The sequence below is a fragment of the Sinocyclocheilus rhinocerous genome, unplaced genomic scaffold (assembly GCF_001515625.1).
Source record: "Sinocyclocheilus rhinocerous isolate Xijiao unplaced genomic scaffold, SAMN03320098_v1.1 scaffold229, whole genome shotgun sequence".
Taxonomy (NCBI): Eukaryota; Metazoa; Chordata; class Actinopteri; order Cypriniformes; family Cyprinidae; genus Sinocyclocheilus; species Sinocyclocheilus rhinocerous.
Window position 1 is genome coordinate 558,695 of NW_015635757.1, and position 22,197 is coordinate 580,891.

General features: G+C 37.3%; 1 protein-coding gene across 7 annotated transcripts in view; it reads left to right on the top strand.

Moving 5' to 3' along the window:
* Positions 1-22,197, top strand: part of nfixa (nuclear factor I/Xa) — a 111,541-nt gene that overhangs the window by 46,880 nt on the left and 42,464 nt on the right. For 5 of the 7 annotated variants that reach the window (XM_016561915.1, XM_016561916.1, XM_016561917.1 and 2 more), the window contains one exon: positions 7,832-8,363. In XM_016561915.1, the coding sequence (XP_016417401.1) occupies positions 7,832-8,363 (532 nt within the window). Of the gene's footprint in view, positions 1-7,118; positions 7,245-7,473; positions 7,504-7,831; positions 8,364-22,197 lie in introns of those variants that run through there. The other 2 variants (XM_016561922.1, XM_016561921.1) reach the window with 2 other exon arrangements.

Consider the following 22,197-nt stretch of genomic DNA (forward strand, 5'->3'; position numbering starts at 1 on the left):
CTGTCACAGAAAGAGGTGCAATTTCTCAAGACAACTATTTTTCTGTATCATTTAAGTAGTAATTGCTTACAAGGTCTATTATTGCTGATTTTTTCAGGTTGTTATTATAATCGCTCATGCATGGCTTTTTTTTGGTATTTTTTAAATGGAACAATATAGCCTGAAATTCTGAAATATTTTATTTTGAAAGTGTTGATCACGCTGATTTAGCATTTTTTTTAATAGCAAAAATAAACTTACTTTTTAAAAAAATATTAAGCTGTCACTTTTACTTTATGAATTCAATATAAACTCAATAGATAATGTCAAAGTGATGACATTGTTGTATGGTTTTAATTGTTAGATGCAGTTGTGAAGGTCAAGACCTTTGTGATGGGACATGCCAAAATCAACACTTTATAAGGATACAGATATTTGTTGAAAACTACATTATTTTCATGCTAGGTTCATTTTAACAGTAGTTTTTATTAAAGGTGTTATAAGAAGAAAAAAAAAACGGGATTTGCGCTTCTAATAAAAACACATCAGTGTACTAGGACAGTGGTTCCCGACCCTGGTCCTGGAGGCACCCCAACACTGCACATTTTGCATGTCTCCTTTCTCTGACACACCAATTTCAGGTCTCTACTAATGAGCTGATGACCTGAATCAGGTGTGTTTGATTTAAGGAGACATGCAAAACATGCAGTGTTTGGGGTGCCTCCAGGACCAGTGTTGGGAACCACTGTACTAGGATACCATGTTTATCTGATAAGTTTTTTCCCCCCTGCCCCTATATCAGAAGTCTTTGCATTTAATATTAAAACCATTATTTGCCATTTTTTTGAATCTTCTCTCTCACACACGCACATAAACACACACACACACACACACACACACGCGCACTGAGAGGGGAGAGTGCAGTGCGCTCACAGTGGGCAGTATCAATATTTGGTGTGGTTGGGTAGTCGGATCGGTTGTAGCCTATTTAGTCGCTGCGTAAGCGGCTCAATGCTGTGTTGTCACGCCGTGCTCGTCTCGGCATTTTTTCCAGTTTACACTTCAACAGTCTGCTGACTGATCTCACTGACCCAGTCCAGTCCTCTGAGCTACCGACACATGTTCCCGCGGACGGAAATACCCTCATTCATTTGATGAATGCTTCTACTTCCATAACGGTATTTAATAGACGTCTCTAAATAGAAATCAGAGTGTTATTATTCTTACAACTAGGCTCATGTAATAGACAGACTGACACCTGAACAATCGGTAGTAGGCTAGATTAGAGAATCCAACTCGCATCTAAATGTTTATAGGCCTATGATAATATCACATTTAGGACTGTGTGGTAGGCCTATTGAATAACTTTCAGGGGTTAGTCTTTTGGCATTTATTTACTTAAAAAAATTTTTTTTTTTAAGAAAAACAATTAATTGATTTGTGATATCTATGTAAATCTATAATAAAGTGGAAAAAAAAGTTTTTTTGGTTAGAATTCTGACGCAAAAACGTCAAACAGCATACTGTTGCTATGGTTACTTATCCCTCAGCCAAACGCGATTTCTGTGAGCATTTGTTTGCCGTCAGGTGAAAACATGAGTAACTTCTGTGCTAACTGAAAAATTGCAAAAACCTAAAATAGCTGCATATTAGCCTATTTGTAAAATCTTGAAAAAAAAAATTACTTGAAAGATTGCCAACATTTTGTTGTGACGTTGTTTGGGTTGGTCTGCTATCTGAGAAACCTCAAAAGGTGCTTCAGGTGTTTTTTTCCCCTTAAGCAAAATGCGTCTCGACAGCTTTTCTGTATGCATTAAGAATATTTACCCGTGGAGCTGAATTCACATAAATTACTCCCAGATTTTCACATCTTGGAAACGCGTCCGTTTATAAAACTCAATTAATTCCACATAAAGCACCGCAGCGCTCCAAAACACCTCTTAGAGAACGGTTTTGTTTTAGCTGTTTCTGATTTGTAAGTAAAAATAATGTAGCCTATTTATTTATTTTTTAATTTATTTGATCCTCAGGTTAGCTAAAAATCTTAACTTGCTTGCTTTCTTTCTGCATAGCCTGACAAAAAAAAAAAAAAATAGAATATAGCTTAAGTATTTATGCATGGTTTCTGATTTGTAAGTAAAAATAATGTAGCCTATTTATTTATTTTTTAATTTATTTGATCCTCAGGTTAGCTAAAAATCTTAACTTGCTTGCTTTCTTTGCATAGCCCGACAAAAAAAAAAAAAAAATAGTATATAGCTTAAGTATTTATGCATGTTATTTAGCCTATATGAGAGACAAATCGTATTTTAGATTAGATAGATTAATGATTTTTTGTTTTAAAACTAATAATATGTTTTAACTGGTTGTCTTTAGCCTATAAATTGTAGATTTGTTGAAGATTTTAAAAGATGCTTATTTAAACATTAAATAGTTTAATAGTAATAGCCTACGAAGATATTATATGAAGAAGTTTAAAAATGACAGTGTAAAACAAAACAAAAAAGACCCTTTCTTTCTTTCTTTTTTTAACGCCCCACGCTGCCTTGAATTCAACACGATTTGGCATTGCACTGAAAGTTAAATAAATTAGTTATTAAATTAGGTTTATAGATAAAATATGGATAGGATGCACAAGGGGCACATAAATATTGTTTTAAAAATATTTTACCACCGTATTTAGATTTTTCATTTGTTACATGCCCCCAGATGGTAGCCTACGCTATGTCGGCTGGTTCCCAGTTCCTGGAAATATATCGTAGGCCTGTTTTCTTTGATGATATATTCGATTTCGATCTCCTTTTTTTTTTTTTTGTACTTTAAACTCGGAAAAAAAAAGCTTCAGTAGCCTATATATGTGCAAATTATGGTGTTGATATGTTCTTCAGTGATCTATACGAATAGGTTTGGCCTTTTTATGTAGGCTGAAGAAGTGCTCTTTTTTCCTCCTGTTGTGAAAGTATGTTCATACAAGTTTCATTATATTTTGTGGAAAATATTTCTTGCAAAAATTCCCTAGTTTATGTCAGATTTCTTTGCTCTCGCTCATCATGTCTGCTTCGCTCCATCCGCAGCCTTTTTTCCCGTCTCGCGCCAGTGTGGCGGATCTCGAGCTCCCGCCAACGCGATTTCAAAGAAAAACCGTTAGATGTTTACAGGTCAGTCATATTAGGCGACTAAGAAAATCATATATTGTTTCTAAAAAGGAAAGAAAAGAAAGCAACGGAAAAGAATAAAGCACATTCATCTTAAAAAAATCGACTGAAGGCCAGAGGTAGGCTATGGTATATTTTTTTTATAAGTCTTTCTTTACAAGGAACACATTGTTGGTGTTATGTAAAATATGTAGGCACTTTTGAGACACAACTAAGCCTGTTTTCTTATATTAGTCAATTACGGTCTTGGCATTGGCTATAATAAAGGGCAACCACACAAACTAAAACGTTTAAAAATGATTAATACCAGCCTACTGTTGGTAATGTTAGACATTTGATGAGCCCCCAGAAACAAAAGAATCCCAAAACGTCAGAGTAGAAATTTGATAAAATTCATAAATGTGGTAAGACTGAACTTTTATGGGATTCGTGTGTACTGTGGTGTAATATATGGCCTAGTAACAGGTCATTTAAGCACGGATTTTGGATAATAATGTGTGAGAGTGCGTGTTGCCGATTTTTCTTTTCACAATCTCAGCCTTTTTCTCTCTTTCTCTGGAAGAAGTAGGCCTTGCTACTATACAGAAACAAAAACACACAAGCAGTAGGCTATACGCAGCAGAGTGAGACAGCCTTTCGTAGAAATCTCGCTTTTTTTGCCCGTCTCTCTCAAACTTTTTTTTATCTTCCTCTAGCGCTCTCCTTTCTTTCTTGCGTAAAACAAAGGTCGCTGTTTAGAGAGGAGAGTGTCATACAAAGATAAGATAGGCTGTGGTATAAAAGAGGTTGAATAAGGACATTCGGCAGTGAACAGATCCAGCAAGCTTGCAGGGAACATTAGCAAGCGCTGTTTTATATGCCGTTTATGGCTTGCATACTAATTTAATCTCATGATAACAACGCAGAGTTCATGCTGTCATAAAGTTCGCTTCATCCAAAATTATGTCAGATTTGCCGCAATCATTCAACCAGTAATTCAAGCAAGAACAATGAACTTGTTACTGACACTTTTTCCCCTCAGGTCATTTAACATAGACACTTTCAAACTCTTTGTTTGCAGACATGGAAATTATTTGCTTGAAAATAAACGTGTCAGACACAAAATCCATGTAGTCTGTCAAACCAAATCAGATTCGAACTGTAACAACATGCAGAATGATTGCAGTTTTGCCTACAAAATGTAGGCAAAACAAAATACCAAGACACTTTGCTTTGTACACAGTCAACTGATATGAATTGTGTAGAACTTTCCTTTAATTTGGATTGGAATTATGCAAAGTGAATTGCAAGCCAGTAAAACATTCACAAACAAAATGACACACCAACCTGAAGCTCGGCTTTGTTTGTTAGGAAACGCTGCATTTACATAGCAGGCGCCTACTGGGTTGCTTTGAGAATGAAGCTGCTTCACCCGGTGGTCTCGGATAGGCCTGCTGGTCGCCCTAAGGTGTCGCGTAGCCCTGAGAGAGTGGCATATGTTGCGTAAACTCATTGTAGGGATTAAACCAGATTAAATCACTTGATACGAATCTGCTCAAGCTAGCGATTTCCCTGGCTCTGTGTATGGATCATAACGGATCATTGCAAACAGGGATTGACTGAATTCCTATAATATGTGGAATATAGTTTGGTACAGGATTGCATTGAATGTTTTGTGTGCTACGGCTCGGGGCCAGTGTGAGAGAGTTTCAGGCCGGTTCATGAAACTGTGACCAATGCTGTGTTGTCATTACATCTGGTGTTCGTTGATAATGTAGCTACATGTGCTGTTGCAAACTTTAACATTTGGGTTTCAGTGATGTATTGAACATGGGTTTTGCCAATCCTGCTGATTTAAATATTTGAACATGATAGCTGGCTAACTTATATGAGGATGTTGAAATTGTGAGATTGATTTGCACTAGTCTTGGATGCATCAGTTAGAATGAATTCAAAAGAGTTAATAAATCACAGTATGTCAGTGTTTTCCTGTAAAAGTATGTTTATAAACTTGAATCTGGCATGGAGTTCCTTATAGCTGTATAATTTCTAGATTTCTAGAATTTTATTGCAAATTAATCTATTATTATTATTATTGGTAAAGAATACTTAATATTATATTATTATATTATTTTTTTGTGAACAATACTTAATACTAAACGAAAAATATAAATATTTCTTTAATACAATTTTACATTTTTGCTGGTTGGACTTACTGTTAAAAATACTGGCAAGACAAGTTAGTTAATAGTTGTAAGTTAATTGTTGAGTCCTGCTATAATCAGTTGTCACTTTAATCAGTCTGAATAAGCTCTTTGCACTACAATCATTATATCTGCACTGTTTGTTTACTTCACTGGTTTGCACTCTATCTGCCATGTGCCCTGTGCTGCTTTATTTATTTTTTTACATGACCTTATTTGTATATTTGTATAGTTGTATTTTATATTTAATCTGTATCTATCTGTATTTATGTTCTACTGTTAGTGTTATCTGTATGCACCAAGGGTCTGAGAGTAACTCAATTTCAATTCTCTGTATGTATGTGCTGTACATGTGGAAGAATTGACAATAAAGCAGACTTGACTTGACTTGACTATAGCGTTGCTGTTTTGTAAAAAGCATTATAAGGAGAATAGTTTAGTTAAGGAAACAACTATTAAAATACTTCCTTATAAAAGCATTTTAATGTGAAGTACTTTTTTGTTCTTTAAAAAAAATCTCTTTTTATTGTGTCGAAACTGACGTGGTCACATTCTCAGATAAAGTTCAGAGCGAGAATGTTGTTCTGCTGTGGACTACGTCTTTCTCTTTGCTTTGTTTGTGCGCCGATTCTAAAGGCAGCTGCTGGTCTGTAGCGTCTGCTGGGAGTTCTGGCCCGCGCGTTCACACGCCGCTCAATGGAGGGAGGGGACGGGGCAAATGGGGACACTGCTGTGCGCTCGCTCGATGGAGGTGATGGCAAGTGCATTGGTGAAAATGGCAAAAGTGCGTGTGTGCATCTGAGCTCGCTTCTTGAAGACAAGAGGGGGAAAATGGAGGTAAATTGGGCTGGGAATGGAATACGGCTGATTGGCGCATGTAAAATTAATGTGCTCTGGACTTTGCAGTTGCACAAGATAGGAACTTGTTAATTTGGCAAAGTAAGGAGCCAACCCACTGACCGAACCCTACACTATCTCCCCCCTCGCTCTCTCGCTCCATCTCTTTCACCCTCCCTCCGTCCCTGCCTCCCTCCCATTCAACCCTTCAAGCGTGCGTATTGGTTGAGCGATCGGGCACCCGGTGCCAAATAGGTGGGCTCAGCTTCGCGCTGGCACACTCTGAGGCAATGGATAGGAAAAGAGCATGGAGAGGACGAGAGAGATAGAGTTGGAGAGGAAAAAGGGGAAAAAAAGAAGCTTCTATCGGGTTTGCCAGCGGTCGTACGCGCTCTTCCAACATTGATTCGGTTCTCTCGTTTTTTTTTTTGCGCTCTCCATTCGCTCCTCTCTACCCCCCTCGCTGTCTCTCTCTCTTTCTCTCTGTCTATCTCCCATTCTCTGTCTATCTCTCGCTCTCTGTGTGTCGAATGCAGAGCACGCATATCTGAACAAACACCACTTACTGCTTTGCCAAACATTTTTTCTCTTTGTTGCGGTATTTGTGTATTTATTTGTGTATGTTTTTTCTCTAACAGTGAGTAATACTTTTTGATTGAGCGATTTCATTGTCCACTTTCTTGTGTTCATATGTAATATTTAATTTTTGGTTTTGGTGGCTGGCAAAATACCCATTTTTTTTTCCAGAACTTTTTTTTTTTCTCTCATTTCCCCTGTTTTGTGTTAAACATTTCTCTCTTGCATTTCTTGTTTTTGTATCTCCAGAGCTGTCACTGTTTGGCTTCTCCAAGGTTTTCATAATTTTTGTTCTCTCCTCTTCGACTGGACATTTTTACAAAATGTTAACTTTTTGAATTTTTTTCGGTTTTTTATTTATTTATTTTTTTTACTTTTGCAACAACATTAAAAACTCTGATATTGTGCACTAAATAATCGGGGCATGTAATGTCAAGCTGAGTGTGAAGAAGACATTTCACTCATTTTTCCACTCCTTATCGGCCAGCAGGGTTTATGATGAAAGTGCAGAATGGTAACTACAGATGCTTTATTTAGTTGTTTTGCTGCATGTCTTGTGCGTTTTGTCTGTGGCGTGCTGCTTCTGTGTCTGCCGTGTGGCGATGTAGTTTGGATCAGGACGTGCGGTAGCAGGGGTTGGCACAAGCGACAGTGAGCAGCTGTTGTGGACTCTTTACGTCTGTCCCTCAAAAACATCATTGTCTGTTTTGAGCTGAGAAAAGGATCTTTTGAAACACAAAAATGTCAGTGTAAAAAAAATGCAGAAGAAAAACGTGAGGTTACTTAAAATTTCAGTGTGTTTTTGTTTTGTTTTTCATAATAGCATGTCTGTAGTTTTATTATATACTCTGGTTAAGAATTTTTGTTCTAAATTCTAAACTAGCATACCATTGTCTGTTATGTGATGCTTATGACAAATGTTGTGTGTGTGTGTGTGTGTGTGTGTGTGTGTCATCCTGGCAAACGCGCACTCGCACGTTTCCCATACTTTCCTTCACAAAGCGCCGCCGAATCATGCTCCGAGATTCTAACGTCTTCTCCCCTTCCCTTCTCTCCTCTTCCCTGCTTCCCGTCTCTCCCTCCCTCTCTCCATCCCTCCAGGATGAATTCCATCCCTTCATCGAGGCTCTCCTCCCGTACGTGCGGGCGTTCTCCTACACCTGGTTCAACCTGCAGGCCCGCAAGCGCAAGTACTTCAAAAAGCACGAGAAGCGCATGTCCAAGGACGAGGAGCGTGCCGTCAAAGACGAACTCCTGGGCGAGAAGCCCGAGATCAAGCAGAAGTGGGCGTCGCGGCTGCTGGCCAAATTGCGCAAGGACATCCGGCCGGAGTTCCGCGAAGACTTCGTGCTCACCATCACGGGGAAGAAGCCGCCGTGCTGCGTGCTCTCCAACCCTGACCAGAAGGGCAAGATCCGCCGCATCGACTGCCTGCGGCAAGCCGACAAGGTCTGGCGCCTGGACCTGGTGATGGTGATCCTGTTCAAGGGGAGCCCGCTGGAGAGCACGGACGGAGAGAGACTGATCAAGCCCCCGCAGTGCTCGAACCACACCCTGTGCGTGCAGCCGCACCACATCGGAGTGTCCGTCAAGGAGCTGGACCTGTACCTGGCCTACTTCATCCACATGCCAGGTCAGTGGGTTACGCTCTCTTTCTCTGTCCTACAGCTACTGATACTTGAACGTGATTATTTGAGAGGGGTCAGAACTCATGGTAAGATGACACCCACATAATCACCATCACATCCAGCACACTTATGAACACTTGCTTTGAGCGTCTGTTCTGCGGCCAGAGCCGAAATTACACCTTCAAACAGGTTTCCCACGGTCATGGAAGAAGTTAAAGTTGTGTTTGAAAACATTCAAAGTAATTTTAAAATATAGACAAATGTATATATTTAGTTTGCAATGTATTTGGCTGTGCTCTTATAGAACTGCATTCAAATCTCAGGATGATTTTGTGCATTTTGGAAGCATTTGTACAATAATAAGAACTACTTAAAGTTGTGATTTGCAGGCATAAAAAGTCATGCTTTTTAAAAATCATGTAAGTGTATGTATTTAACTTATAATCTCTTTGGTTATGCTCTGTATGGAAGAAATCCTATCCATCTGCATTCAACTCTCAGGATGATTCTGTGCTTTTTGGAAACACTTGTACAGTCACAAGGGCCGTTTTAAAGTTGTGATTTTTATGCATTAAAAAGTCAGAAAAATTGAAAGTAATTTTTAAAAAGCATGCAAATTTATGTAGTTCATTTATAATCTGTCTGGTCATGCTCTTTATAGAAGAAATCCTGTCCAACTGCATTCAAATCTGAATGATTTTGTGCCTTATGGAGACATTTGTACTCTGCAAGGTTGTAAAAATCTATTAATTCTAGAGATTAATAAACATAAATCCTTCCCAGAAATTTCAAAATACTCATTCAAAAATCGGAAACCCTGCTGAAATGTGAATAACTCTGATACATTTCTGCCATTGCTCATAGTATTTCATGAGGTATATTCATCATTTTTGTGATGTTTTATTGTTTATAATAAGATGCTTTCTTTTTGTTTTGTGACGGTGTTTAATATAAATGTTATGTTGGTTGTATTCACAAGAAAACACAAGACGGCTGGCCTTTTCAGTTTTTTGGTGCCATCTTGTTTTCTCATTGGCAGTGTGTTTTAGAGTCGTATCCTTTTGGAGCGAGTGTGTGTGTGTATTCATGGATAAGTTACTAGCACAGTCTCATACGTTTACTGCCAAACAGTGTTTCTGACACGGCTAACACTCTCTCTGACGCACACAAGATCTGACTGGCCAAACACACTCAGGCCAACAGAATTTCAAATCTGAAATTGCTTTCTTGCCTTTCTTTTTTGCTTTTGTGACTAATTCATTTTCATTTCGTGGTACTGCAAATAAACCACAATTATGGGGGAAAAAATTGCCATATTTTCAGTTAAAAAGAAAAAAAAAAGCCGTTAACAAAATATAAGCAGCTGAACAGTTTCCTGCCTGTCTTTCAGTCTCTCGGTCAGCGCACGCACTGGTTCACTATGTGCCCAGCAGGGTTGGCCATCGCGCTGCCCGTTCAGAATGTTTGCTGCTGTGCTGCGGTCTTACCTTATCAGGCTAATTCCAGTGTGTACTGCCGCTTTTATCAGGCTCCAAATAGCCTCGCCGGAGACTGGCACCCTGCAGGGCAGGCGCGCACAATCCCGGGGCCCTTGGCATCCTGTGCCAGAGCTCAGGGGGCCTTTCTCAACCCCAGACGCACACAGTCCCCATGTACTGCTCTGGTTAAGGGCATTCAGTATTTTTTTTAGCTGTTATTTTATTCTTGATTTCAGTTGTGCATTCCTAACTAACACCATAATTATCCTAATTTGAAATAGCCTGACAGTTCAAGTCAGGTATTTGTTGTGTGTGCCAAAAAATATCTCTGCATTCTTTGTCTTGAATTCTACAGCTCAGCTGTTTAATTTATTGGTTTGCTTTGTGTTTTTGTCCTTGCGATTGTTTATTTGCAGCACAAACTCTTTGTTTATCACTATTAAATGTGGCCTTCGTTGTCACACTCTATATTCCTCTTTTGTGTCCATAAGAAAGCGAGAGAGAACAAGAGAAAGACAGCTACGGGAGTCGCTACATTAATTGCTTTAGTTGGCACTATTGCAACGCAGTTGGTGCGGGAAGATGCGCGTGTGTGACTATGAGTGTGTATGTGCTCGGGCACTCATTTTCAGCTCTCTTTCTTGGGATTTTAAAACACAGAGATGTAACTGTTCACTTAAAAAAAAAAAAAAAATTCTTGATACTGCAGTGATGGGTAGCTGGAGAGTTCGCCTTTTTCGTATTAAATGCTTTCCATTTTAAATGCCTAGGAAATGGATCGCTAGAGTTTGAACCGATGCGCGAATCTTTAACCACTACCCTGTGCTTGACAGGTTTTTGGGATTTGACTCGAAAATGTTCCATACTTTGCTAAATTTAGACTTATTTCTGTCTTTGAATGAAGTGCGAAATTCATTTATGCAAGAACCTTAAGTAGTAATCCAGGTGTATTGGAGGTAAATGCGTGTTAAAGGTGTTTCCATTAAGAATGGTGATTTATGGGGCAAAGTCGTCCTAATAGATGGAAGTGGCTTTTGGGTAAAGAGAATATTAATTTTATATCCAGAGCTTTATTGTTAGTGCTGCTAATATATCATTATTATGAGAACATAATTTAAACTTTTCCCTACTTTAACACTCCACACAGGAAATGTAATATTTAGCCATTGAAGAGGTGTGAAAAATGTGCTTTCTGCCATTTTGTGCGTTTAACTTGCAGCTCTTTAGAAATAAAAATGCCTGTTAAATAAGAAAAATCTAAATAAAAAATCCATCCAGCTAATACATTTATTTTTTCTGCTAAATAATTTATTCAGTATACATGATGATTTTTAATTAAAAAAAAACGTATTAAACAGCAAATGATTAGTAATAAATTAACATTTTGTTATCTGTAAAAAAAAAAAAATGCTTGATTTAGTAATTATTACTATTTTCTAATTGTGCTTAATTTATTGTTATGAAAAAATGCCATTTTCTTGGACTTTAAGGCTTGAGCCGTTTCTGAAATGAGCACAAGCGTAAGAGCATGCAGTAGTGATTTCTCGATGGGCATTGTGGGAGTTTTGTTTGGAAATGAAATGTTTGGAATAGCTGTTAAACAGATTATTTCAGCAGTCGTCATTCACTTCGAGCCAGTGTACATAACGCGTCTCTCTTTCTTTTATCACTCTTTACGCTTCCAAGTGTCTCCTCTCTCTTTCTTTGTCACTCTTCCTGTCTTCCTGGCTCTTTCTGAAAATCTGATTGACTGTTGAAATGGAAGGAAAATTCACCTCCTTGGGTCATAGGTCAGATATTTTTTTTTTGTGTGTGTGGAGAATCTCCTCGCATCATTTTCTGTAATCCTACATTTGTCCTATATTTAGGACCGCGCTCTGCTCTGACTCACCTGGGCTTTGGGTTTATTGCTTAAATATGCCACAGCAGCGCTGTTAAGCTTCTGGCATTTCTTGACTATTTTAGTGATCTTTAAGCCTTTATATTTTATTCATTCCAAGAAAGATGTGAAGTGTAACCGTAGATCTGCGTGTAACTCTGGGTTTTACTTTCTCAGCTCCCTACTCACCACAGACATTTATGGGCTTTTTAAGAGCACAAAGGAAGGATTGTAAAAGTGAAACATGTTAACACAAACAAACCGGTATCAGCTCTACTGAATGCGCACCTGCTTTTAACTCCACATGAGGGACAGGCAGAGAAAGAAAAGTTAAAAAGAGAAAGAGTTTTCTGAGTTTTCTCTTCTCGGTAGCTGCATGCTCTTTCTTTAGTGTTTAAATTTTTTTTTTTGTATTAGTGTCAAACATAAAATCTGTGTATCTACATTGTGCTAAACAATATATTATTGAATATTTACAATTTATCTGAGACGATTTATTTATTTTTTTTTGTATTAGTGTCAAACATAAAATCTGTGTATCTACATTGTGCTAAACAATATATTATTGAATATTTACAATTTATCTGAGACGATTTTGCGTATGATATATTATTTATCAACTTTCTGAAATATCAGTCCTTTCGTATCCCACAACATGGAAATATGAGAGATCTATAACAGAGATTGTTTTTAATAGAGTTTTAGTAAGTTCCATTAATTTCTGTGAATCTGATTCAAATTTTCAAAATCAGAATCTAATATTTATTTGCATATTTATTTATTTATTTATTTATGCAGTCCTTTCATGCATTTCTCATGCATTAAAATGTTTGGTAACACTTTATTTTAAGGTGTCCTTACTTTTATAATAACAAATTATGCATAATTATGTGCAAGTAACCCTAAGCCAAACCCTAATCCTAACCTTAACCCTGTAGTAAGTACATGTAGTTCATTAATAATACTCAGTACTTAAATGTATAATTACACTGTAACAAGGACACCTTGAAATACCTTGGAAACACCTTGGTTGTAATACAAATGTATGAAGGTTAATGCTGTTTAACACATTGAATCATTATATTGCATATAATGCATATAAATAATTTTTTTATGTTATTAATTATCCAATATTATTTTACTATTTATTTTCTTATTTTAAACACGCGTTTAGAACATTTAGAACATTATTTTTTCAGAGTAAATCATATATATAATACACACATACTGTATATATATACACACACACACACACACAAACACATTTTCAAAACCATTTGAACATAATATATATTTTAGCTCTGAAAAATAATAATATTCTAAAAATAAAAATATTCTAAATGTTTTGAAAGTGTTTAATTAAAATAAGGAAATAAATTGTAAAATGACATTTCCTATTATTATCAGAAGGCTGATGTGTTTGTGTGCCTCGAGAGTAAGAGAGAGAGAGGGACAGTAATGTGGCCCACTCACACTGACTCTGGTTACGAGTCAGAGAACACAATGCCGAGCTCAGTAACAGCACAGACCTACTCATTACACACACACACGCAAATACAACGCAACAGCCGCGGAAAGTTGAGCCATAACTCCAGTCTATAGGAGTAGAAGTTCTGCATTAGTGCAGTTAGATTGAATTCTCATGGAGCTCATTAGATGAAACCTCTTTAGAAACAGGAGAAAGGGATGATCAAGATCGCCGAGGGGCGAGAGAGAGGGAGACAGAGAAAAGGCGAGGGAACGGGGGCAGCCTCGTCTGCCATTTTTTGGCACCATGTACGGTGAGCTCTATGTAGAAGGTGCCAGAAGCTCATCGCTGCCAACCTCTCTCCCTCTGATCCTTTCTTCCTCTCCCTCTCCCTCTCTTTTCACCCATTCTCTGCTGCTCTCTCGGGGGGCTCAACCCCAGCGTCGCCCCCGTCGTCTTGATATGTCCTCCTATTTTCAGTTACGTAAATTAATTTTTTATACAATTAGATTTTTGTTTTGCATATTTGCGTGGACGTGTGTGCGGGGAGGTGGCGCTTGTTTGCTTGTTTTTTTTTTTTTTTCCTTGATCGACTTTGTAGGACTTTGTTCTTTTTAATCAGCACAGGCATTTTTCATCCGTCTCATTAATAGGAATCTGGATTCCGATTCCACTTAGCAATTCTGGTTCCTGAACGATTCCTTTAATGTTTCTTTTAATAAATAAAGTTTATAAAATAAAGTTTAATTTAATAAATTTATTTAAACTCATCAAAGTAAATTGTGTTTAAACACATTGTATAATTATATTGCTGCATTTTATATAGGCTAATTATTAATATTGTTTATGTACTAAAAGGTTCAGTATAAGACTGAAAGTGACTTGCTTGTTCAGTGAGTCAGTTAATTCATTTTGTCTGCTTCACTTAATGAATGAATCATTCTACTGAATCAAACGCATAACTATAACTAGTCTTTTTGAAGTGTTTATTAAAGGTGCGATTTGTAATTTTGTTGTTGCAAAATTAGTGCAGCATCATGCAAAAGCTTTCAGATGATTCTGTTTTTTTTTTTCTGATTATGTTGAATCATATTTAATTGATTCCAAAAAGCTATCTCTGGTCCCATTGTAGAAGTGCACTATAATCACAGTCTTGATTAATTAATTCCATCAGTAAAAGTGTCTGAAAACCAAACGGTTACCAATATAAAAAAATATAAGTATTTGGCCATATGATATCAAAATGTCAGCCCTAATGAGACGACCCGCTTATGTAGAATAAAACCTGACCCTTAAAATATAAAATCCTGTGTAAATGAACATTTAGCACTGTTTGTAGTACTGTAAAACGTTTTATTGTGAAAAAAAATGACTGAGTGCACCTTTTGAATAAAACTGGCTTCTAAGTGTTATTAATAAGTTGCAAATCAAATTTCGCTGTTCATGCTGTATGTTGGTTAATTTATTTTGCTGGGACACTGTACATTCTCGTTTAAAAACCAAAACAAAACACCACAGGTTTTTCAGAATCACCTGAGCCGTTTCCTAAAGGTTAGTTTCTGTCGGTCTCCCAGGGGCTTCACGACTCCAAACATTTCCTCCTCCAGCAGATGCACGAAGGGCACAAAGCTCAGCTCTTCCTCGGTGAAAGGCTGAGCCGTCATAAATAAATTCTTTCTGGTGTTACTTACCGCATGCGAAAGAGAGAAGGTGTTGTGTTTTTTTGGAGCTCCTAGTAAGGGAAAACGGTTGACAAGCACAACAGAAACACAGCGAATCAATTCTGGCATGCGTTTGTGCGTAAGGGAATAGGCCTGGAAAGCAGTTTGGACACAGATCTAGGCCGCCCGTCTCGGTGAGCAGGAAAGAACGCAGAGAACAAGGGATGAAACCGGAGAGAAAACGGCAAGGAACAGGGGGATGGGATAACAAGGGAAAGAAAGGCTGTGTGTGTGTGTTTCATAATAAGAGTGTGGAAAAATAGGCCTGTAAATGAGAGTGTGTAAAGCTTCATGGCTCTCAGCTCCAGAAAGCCCCATTCATCAGACGGGAGCATCTTCCCGCTCTTAAAACAATGAAAGGCAAACCCCCCTTCTCTGTCGGAGCAGAGGAGAGTCTGTTGTTTGTTTACAGAGATAACAGGATAAACGAGAGAAAGAGAGAGTGCGAGATATAAAGTGTGTGTGTTTTTGTGTGCCGAGACAGAGGACCCCTGTATGCCACCGGATGAAGTGATGGTGGGATAGCGCATGATTAGTATGGTAATAGGCAAATATAAAGTGTTTGTGTGTCTGTGTGTGTTTGCATTAGATCACTCCGGGCCTTATACATATGCATCAGCATACAGAAGCGTTTTTGTTTGTGCAAATGGGTGTGTTGAGCTCCGTGTGTGCTTAATTATGAGTTCACGTAGAAGAATCGGTGTGTATTTGCATACGTACATATGTATACGTTTCGGCATACATTTGGGAGTGTGTGCGTGTTCAAAGCTTTGGCACCTGTTGGTCTCAGTGGTGTTCAGATTTCTGTTTTTCTCTTTTTGCATATTTTTCGGCAAAGGTTATGCTATTTTTATCTATTAAAAACACATAAAATGGCTTGACAAGACGTTCTGTGACCTGTGATGACACATTGTTGAAAGAGGCTTTAGTTACATCGCAGCCTTTAAATGTGATTTTGATACTTGCTGGGGAAGATCATTCTCAGTCTAGAGAGCAGGATAATCATTAGGGCTGTGCAATATATTGAAATTATCGAAATATCGCAAACGTACATATCGCAATATGCATATCGCTACGACTTGCAATATTTGGGGCCATGAACAAAAGACAAAGAGAAAATCACTCACTGCTCTTACCTAAATAACTTTTGTAGCTTAAGTAAGAATCAGTGCATATTGAATTCATAGAGTAAATGTTAAATGTTAAAATTAAATTTTTATGTAATACTAGAGTAAAACACTACTGTTCACTTTCAGAAGTTGTTGTGGGGTGCTTTCTTCTCACAAAAAGTGAAACGTATGCTAGTTATATTAGAATCAGAATCAGAATGAGCTTTATTCACCATGTAAGTATTATCGTATTGAATATCGCATTATTTAATGAGTTATCGCATATCGCATTTTTCTTCAATATCGCACAGCCCTAATAATCATGTTTTGGGCTTTTTCCCTAAGAAGAGAAAAGACATTTATTGTGAACTGGTCATTTTATTTTTATAAACATATATATTTTTTTAACTATCAACATGCACATTATATATTGATGTTCCTCAAACGTTCTGCTTAAAGATATTATTCCGAATTAGTGTGATTCACAATTTTCTGACTATTAAAAACCATTTATGTCTTTTTCATATAAATTAAAAGTATTAAAGGGGTCATATGATGCGATTTCAAGTTTTCCTTTCTCTTTGGAGTGTTACAAGCTGATTGTGCATAGATAAGATTGGGCTCCATTCAGGGTTCTATAAGGGCAACGACAGTTCACATGGAGTCTGTGGCCGAGCGTTGGGATAGACATCATATCTCTCAGATGGGTTTTTAAGGGTAATATCTTAAGCACCACATCAGTAAGAAAGAGAGGGAGAGAGAAATATACATTTACAAATATAGAGAGGATTTTCAGCGTCACGCATATTTATGTCGCATGGCTAGTTGCCCGGAGCTGCCTCCTACACGTGAGAAAGAAAGAGAGCGCGTCCATAATAAACCACTGTACAGTACTCTATTTTGAACCGCATTCTTTCTGTCACATTAAAAACCCTGCAGCCATGAAGCAAATATCCATCTTGTAGGCCACGTTTAGTCTCGGAGCCAAACTAATACCACCTTACGCTATTTGCACAAGCTCTCTGGATTTCATCAGAGCTCAGAAACGTTTATTTATTTGACTTCTGCAATCTTTCTCCTTTTGCAACAGGCACTGGGACATTTACACACATGCACACACACATTGTGCAAACAAAGATAGTGGTTTTGCATGGCACAGTTCAAGGATTTTATTTGGTTTTCTGTAACTGCAAACAAATTTGAATATCTGCTCCATCCGTTGAAAGCCAAATATTCACACTGACCAGAAAGCCCTCAAATTATTTGTTCAAATTACAGTTGCGTCGTCTGTGAATATTTCTTATTTTGAGCATAATTGTATGTACTGTATGTGAGGAGAATGCAGTAATATTTATTCAGAGTTATTTAGCATAAACACTCCTATATGTCTGTATACATATAGACCGCTGGGTGGTCCCCAAAAATGTAGGTTATTTCAGGGTTTGATATCCTTGTGGAGACATTTAGTGAAGGAAAATGTAACACACCTCTACACACAAGGCCTGTATGAGTGTGTATGTGTGCAGGAGATCTGGTCAGGAAATTTTAGCATTACAGTATAAGCGTTTGGCTTTAAATGATGCTGAGCAGTGTTTAAGCATGCCACACACACACACACACACACAGAGGATATTTCACATCTGGCAGGGAGCATGTGCTAGTCTTATTTGCAGAATACACACAAATAGTCTGGCTGGCTCCTTATGCTAGCATGTCGCAGGCTTGTGTGTTTAGAAAGAGCAGAAGATAAATATTATACATTTTATTATACATAAACCCTTCATATATTTCTCTCCCTGACCTGTAGCTCATAAGATGTCTATCATATGACTGGGCAATCTAGCAAAAACCATTGTATCTTTACCATTCAAACGTTTGGGTAAAATCAGTAATGTGGAATATTACATTTTTTTCTGTTTTCTATTTGAATATATTTTAAATGTAATTTATTCCTGTGATGTAAAGCTGGATTTTCAGTAGGGCTGTGCGATATTGAAGAAAAATGCGATACCTTGTTAAAAAATGCGATATTGGATATGCGATACGATATTGCTTAAAGTGTGTAAAATCACTTTCAATCATATTTTAAAATATTTAAAAATTACAATTATATAACCAATTTGTTTCACATTCTTTCTTGGAAAAGAATGTGAAACAAAGAGTCACTACAACTTCTGAAAGTGACCAACAGTGTTTTAGCATTACATAAAAAGTAATGTCACAAATCAGAAAATGTCATTTTAACATCAGTGTGAACATACACAAGCGCTCCTAAAAAGAAAAATAAGCGTAGAGCCCTGTTACATTTGCGATATTTTGATAATTTCGATATATCGTGGAGCCCTAATTTTCAGCATCATTACTTCAGTCTTCAGTGTCACATGATACTTCAGAAACATTTTTTTATTTTTTTCTGCATTTGATGAATAGAAATTTCAAAAGAACAGCATTTGTTTGAAAGATAAATATTTTATAGAAACATCATGTCTTTACTGTCACTTTTGATCAATTTAATCGGTCCTTGCTGAAGAAAAGCATTACTTTCTTTTTAAAAAGTCACCCCAAAGTTTTAAACGGTCGTGTATTCTCAGCCTTCAATGTGTTTGTGTGTGTTTGTATAAAATATGCAGTTTTATTTATTTGCAAAACGATTAGAGTTTGGATTAGGGTTAGTCTGTACAAATTATAATTAGCTTGGCTGAAAAACAAAAGGAGTCTTTTAGACATACAAGTAAACGTGTGTGCGTGTGTGTGTTTGTATAATCCCACATTTCTCCTTTGGTCTTGGAGTGGATCCCTTGATTAAAGGAAGTGAAAGGTTTTAAACACATACAGACAAACACAAGAGTGATATCTGGATCATGTGCTCACATGCTGTCTGTGTCTGTGTCTGTGTGTGTGTGTGTGTGTGTGTGTGTGTGTGTGTGTTTTTGACCTCTTAAGTGTATTTGTGTCTGTGTGCTGATTAGGATTTACTGCCTTTTTATCTTCAGAACTCTTAATCGCTCTCTGTCACATTCTCTCTAGTGTTTTTTCTCTCTTTGACACACATTCAGGCGTTTGACGTATTCACACAGGTGCATATGCAGGGATTGATGTGTGCAAAGAGTGCCTGAAGGTGTTCTGTCTAAGCCAACTTGGGTCATTTAAGGTTGACATAGTTTATGAGGAGGGTGTGACTGTTTAGCAAGCTAATAGTGAACTTTTGAGCATGTATCTAATGCAAAACCAATACAATATGCAAAATCCTTTTAACGGATATCTTGATATGCTGTATTGATAACTTCAATTTTAAAATATATAACAAGTCCATTCTATAAGTACAAACTTTTAAGTTCTCAGTTATAGTAAGAGTTTTATTTTGAATTGTAGAACGATGAAAGTTCTAGCACATTACTCTGAGTTGAGATAGGGAACGTTTTTGTTTTGAGATCTAGCATGTTACGCTGATAGTTCTAGAATATTGCTACTATGAGTGTTCTAGAACATTACTTACTCTAAGAGTTCTGGAGCATTAGTCTGTGGGTCCTAGAATATTGAGTGCTATAAAGTAGCACTTACCATTACTCTGAATGTCCTAGCAAATTACTCTGAGAGTTCTAGTATTGAGGGTTCTAGAACATCATTATGAGAGCTATAGTGTGTTACTTTGAGGATTCTAGAACATTGAGTGCTGTACAGTGGCATTGCTCTTAGGGTTTAAAACGGTATTCTGAGAGTTCTAGAACAGAACTCTGAGAATCCTAGCACATTACTCTGAGAACATAATTAGAGAGTTCTACATGAATCCAAGGATTCTAGAATACTTGAGAACATAATTCTGAGAGTTCTAGAGGTCAAGTTGATTGTAGAGTTCTCAGATGGGGTGAGTGTAAGCATTAAGTGTGCGTGTAACTGCAGCTGTCACCAGAAAATACTTGTGTGTGTGTGTGTGTGAACAGACGTTCGTGCCTGTAGGACTCGAGCACATGGGAACCTCAATATTCTTTAGTAACTATCAGAGCTCAACAGGAGGTGATGGATTTTAATCCAGTGTTTGATCACACACACACACAGATCTGAGCGAGGAATTCTGAGAGCAGAACACACACACACCACCCCTCTGAATATTTACAAGTCCCAGCTTGACATGGAAGGAAGTCAGACTGAGAAATAGAGAACTGGAAGGTTAAAGGCTACGGTTAAATGTCTGATGAGAGAAATCAGAGACCGAATTAAGAGAGGTGGAGAATGTGACGAGCACTGGTGTCAAAGGAAAGCGCTGTGTGTGAGTGTGTGTGTGTGTGGTGGGTTTTCTAAGGTCACAGTGCAGAATATCACACTGGAATGTGGAATGCTGAAACACTGCCAACACAAGCACATCAACTACACACACTGTACACTCTCTCCACTCCCCCACTCTTAACTCAGTCATTTGTGTTATGAAAAGTGCTTTAGTATGTGCGTTATGTCCAGTCTGAGAGCTCTGTATACGTTATATATTAGACACAGTGTATGATACACACATACTGGATCAGACCGTGTGTCAGCCACATGCTCGCACTGCGAGAGCCCAGGACTGCTCTTCATTTACAATATTTCTCTCTCTGCTGTTTGTTTACTTTGCAGGTAAATCAGATGGCGCACACACACACACACACACACATTTGTTTGATGTTCTCCAAGGGCTCCGGAGACTCGCTGTATTTTTTTCTTTCTCATTGGCACAAGCCAAAATTTTGTGGTATAAAAAACAGCAGAGAGCGCCTTTAAAAAAATAAGGAGATATGAAGGAAACGGTAAAAAAGTGGCGTCTCCTGCCAAGAAAATGTTCCATGCGCCCTTAATGTTATAGCCAAGGAGGAATGCAAGTCAGAAGGCACATTTGCAATCGATTTAGTATTCACAGAGCGAGCTGTGAAGCACAACGTCTCTGGACAGGTAGGAAAGGTACGGAGGATTAAAGCGAGACTGAAACTTTGGTGTTTTAAAACGTTTACTTTTACTAAATGATTTTACCATGCTTAACCTTTTTTGAAAGTGTAAGAGTATCTTCTATTACGCTACTACGAGCACTGTATATGTGCACACAACGCAATACACCAGTACCCCAGTTGAAAAAAATAAGAAAAGGCTTTAAAAATAGTAATTCTTCTGGTTTAGTTTTATGTTTAAATGTACACTGCTAGTAAAAGATTTCGACAAATATACTCATTTTGTTATATATTCATTGTTTATTTATTTATTTATTTAAAATAATAAAATAATCAAAGCTATAAAATAACAAAGTAAGGTAATTATATAGATACCATTCAAGTTCGAGAAATTAATAATTTTATTCAGAAAGGATGCATTCAATTAATCAAAAGTGACTTTTCATTTATAATGTTACAAAAGATTTCGATTTCAAATAAGTGCTGTTATTTAGATTTTTATATTCATCAAAGAATCCTGAAAAAATCTATCACAGTTTCCAAAAAAGTATTAATATTAAAATATTATAAATGGATATATTTGAAGACTGGAGTAATAGCTGCAGAAAATGCAGCTTTGCATCACAGGAATAAATTGTGTTTTAAAATATATTAAAATAGAAAACAATTATTATAAATTGTAGTAATATTTTGCAATTATATGTTTGTGCTGTATTTTTTATTAAATCAACTGTGCTTTGGTGAGTAAAAGAGACTTCTTTCAGAAACATTACAAAATTTTACCAACCCCAAACTTTTGAATGGTAATTTGTTTGTGTGTTTTGTCATGTAAGCAAAATTTGTTTGCTTACAAATCTAATTTTATGCATTTAAGCTTTTTGAAAATCACGAGAAACATAAATTAAGTCAAATGCGTCATAACTTTTGACCGGTGGTGCACATGTGTACTGTAGGTATATGTCTGTATTTGAGTGTGCGGTGGTAACGTGTTTTCTCCGTAGGTTCAGCATGATGAAGATTTTCCATACCAGAGTGTCAGATAGCTCCACATCTGAGAAAACTATTCTTTCCGTGTGCCTTTTCACTCTTTTGCTCACTCTCTTCATGTTTTCTTACCCGTGTGTGTGCATATGTGTGTCTTTGTGGGTATACACGCTGTAGGCGGCTCTTAACCAGCAGGGGACTGTTGGCACCACAGGGGCTCTTTGTTTGGACTATGATTGATTCTTGCCGTTCATATATATGTTTATGTATGTATGTGTGTGTGTGTG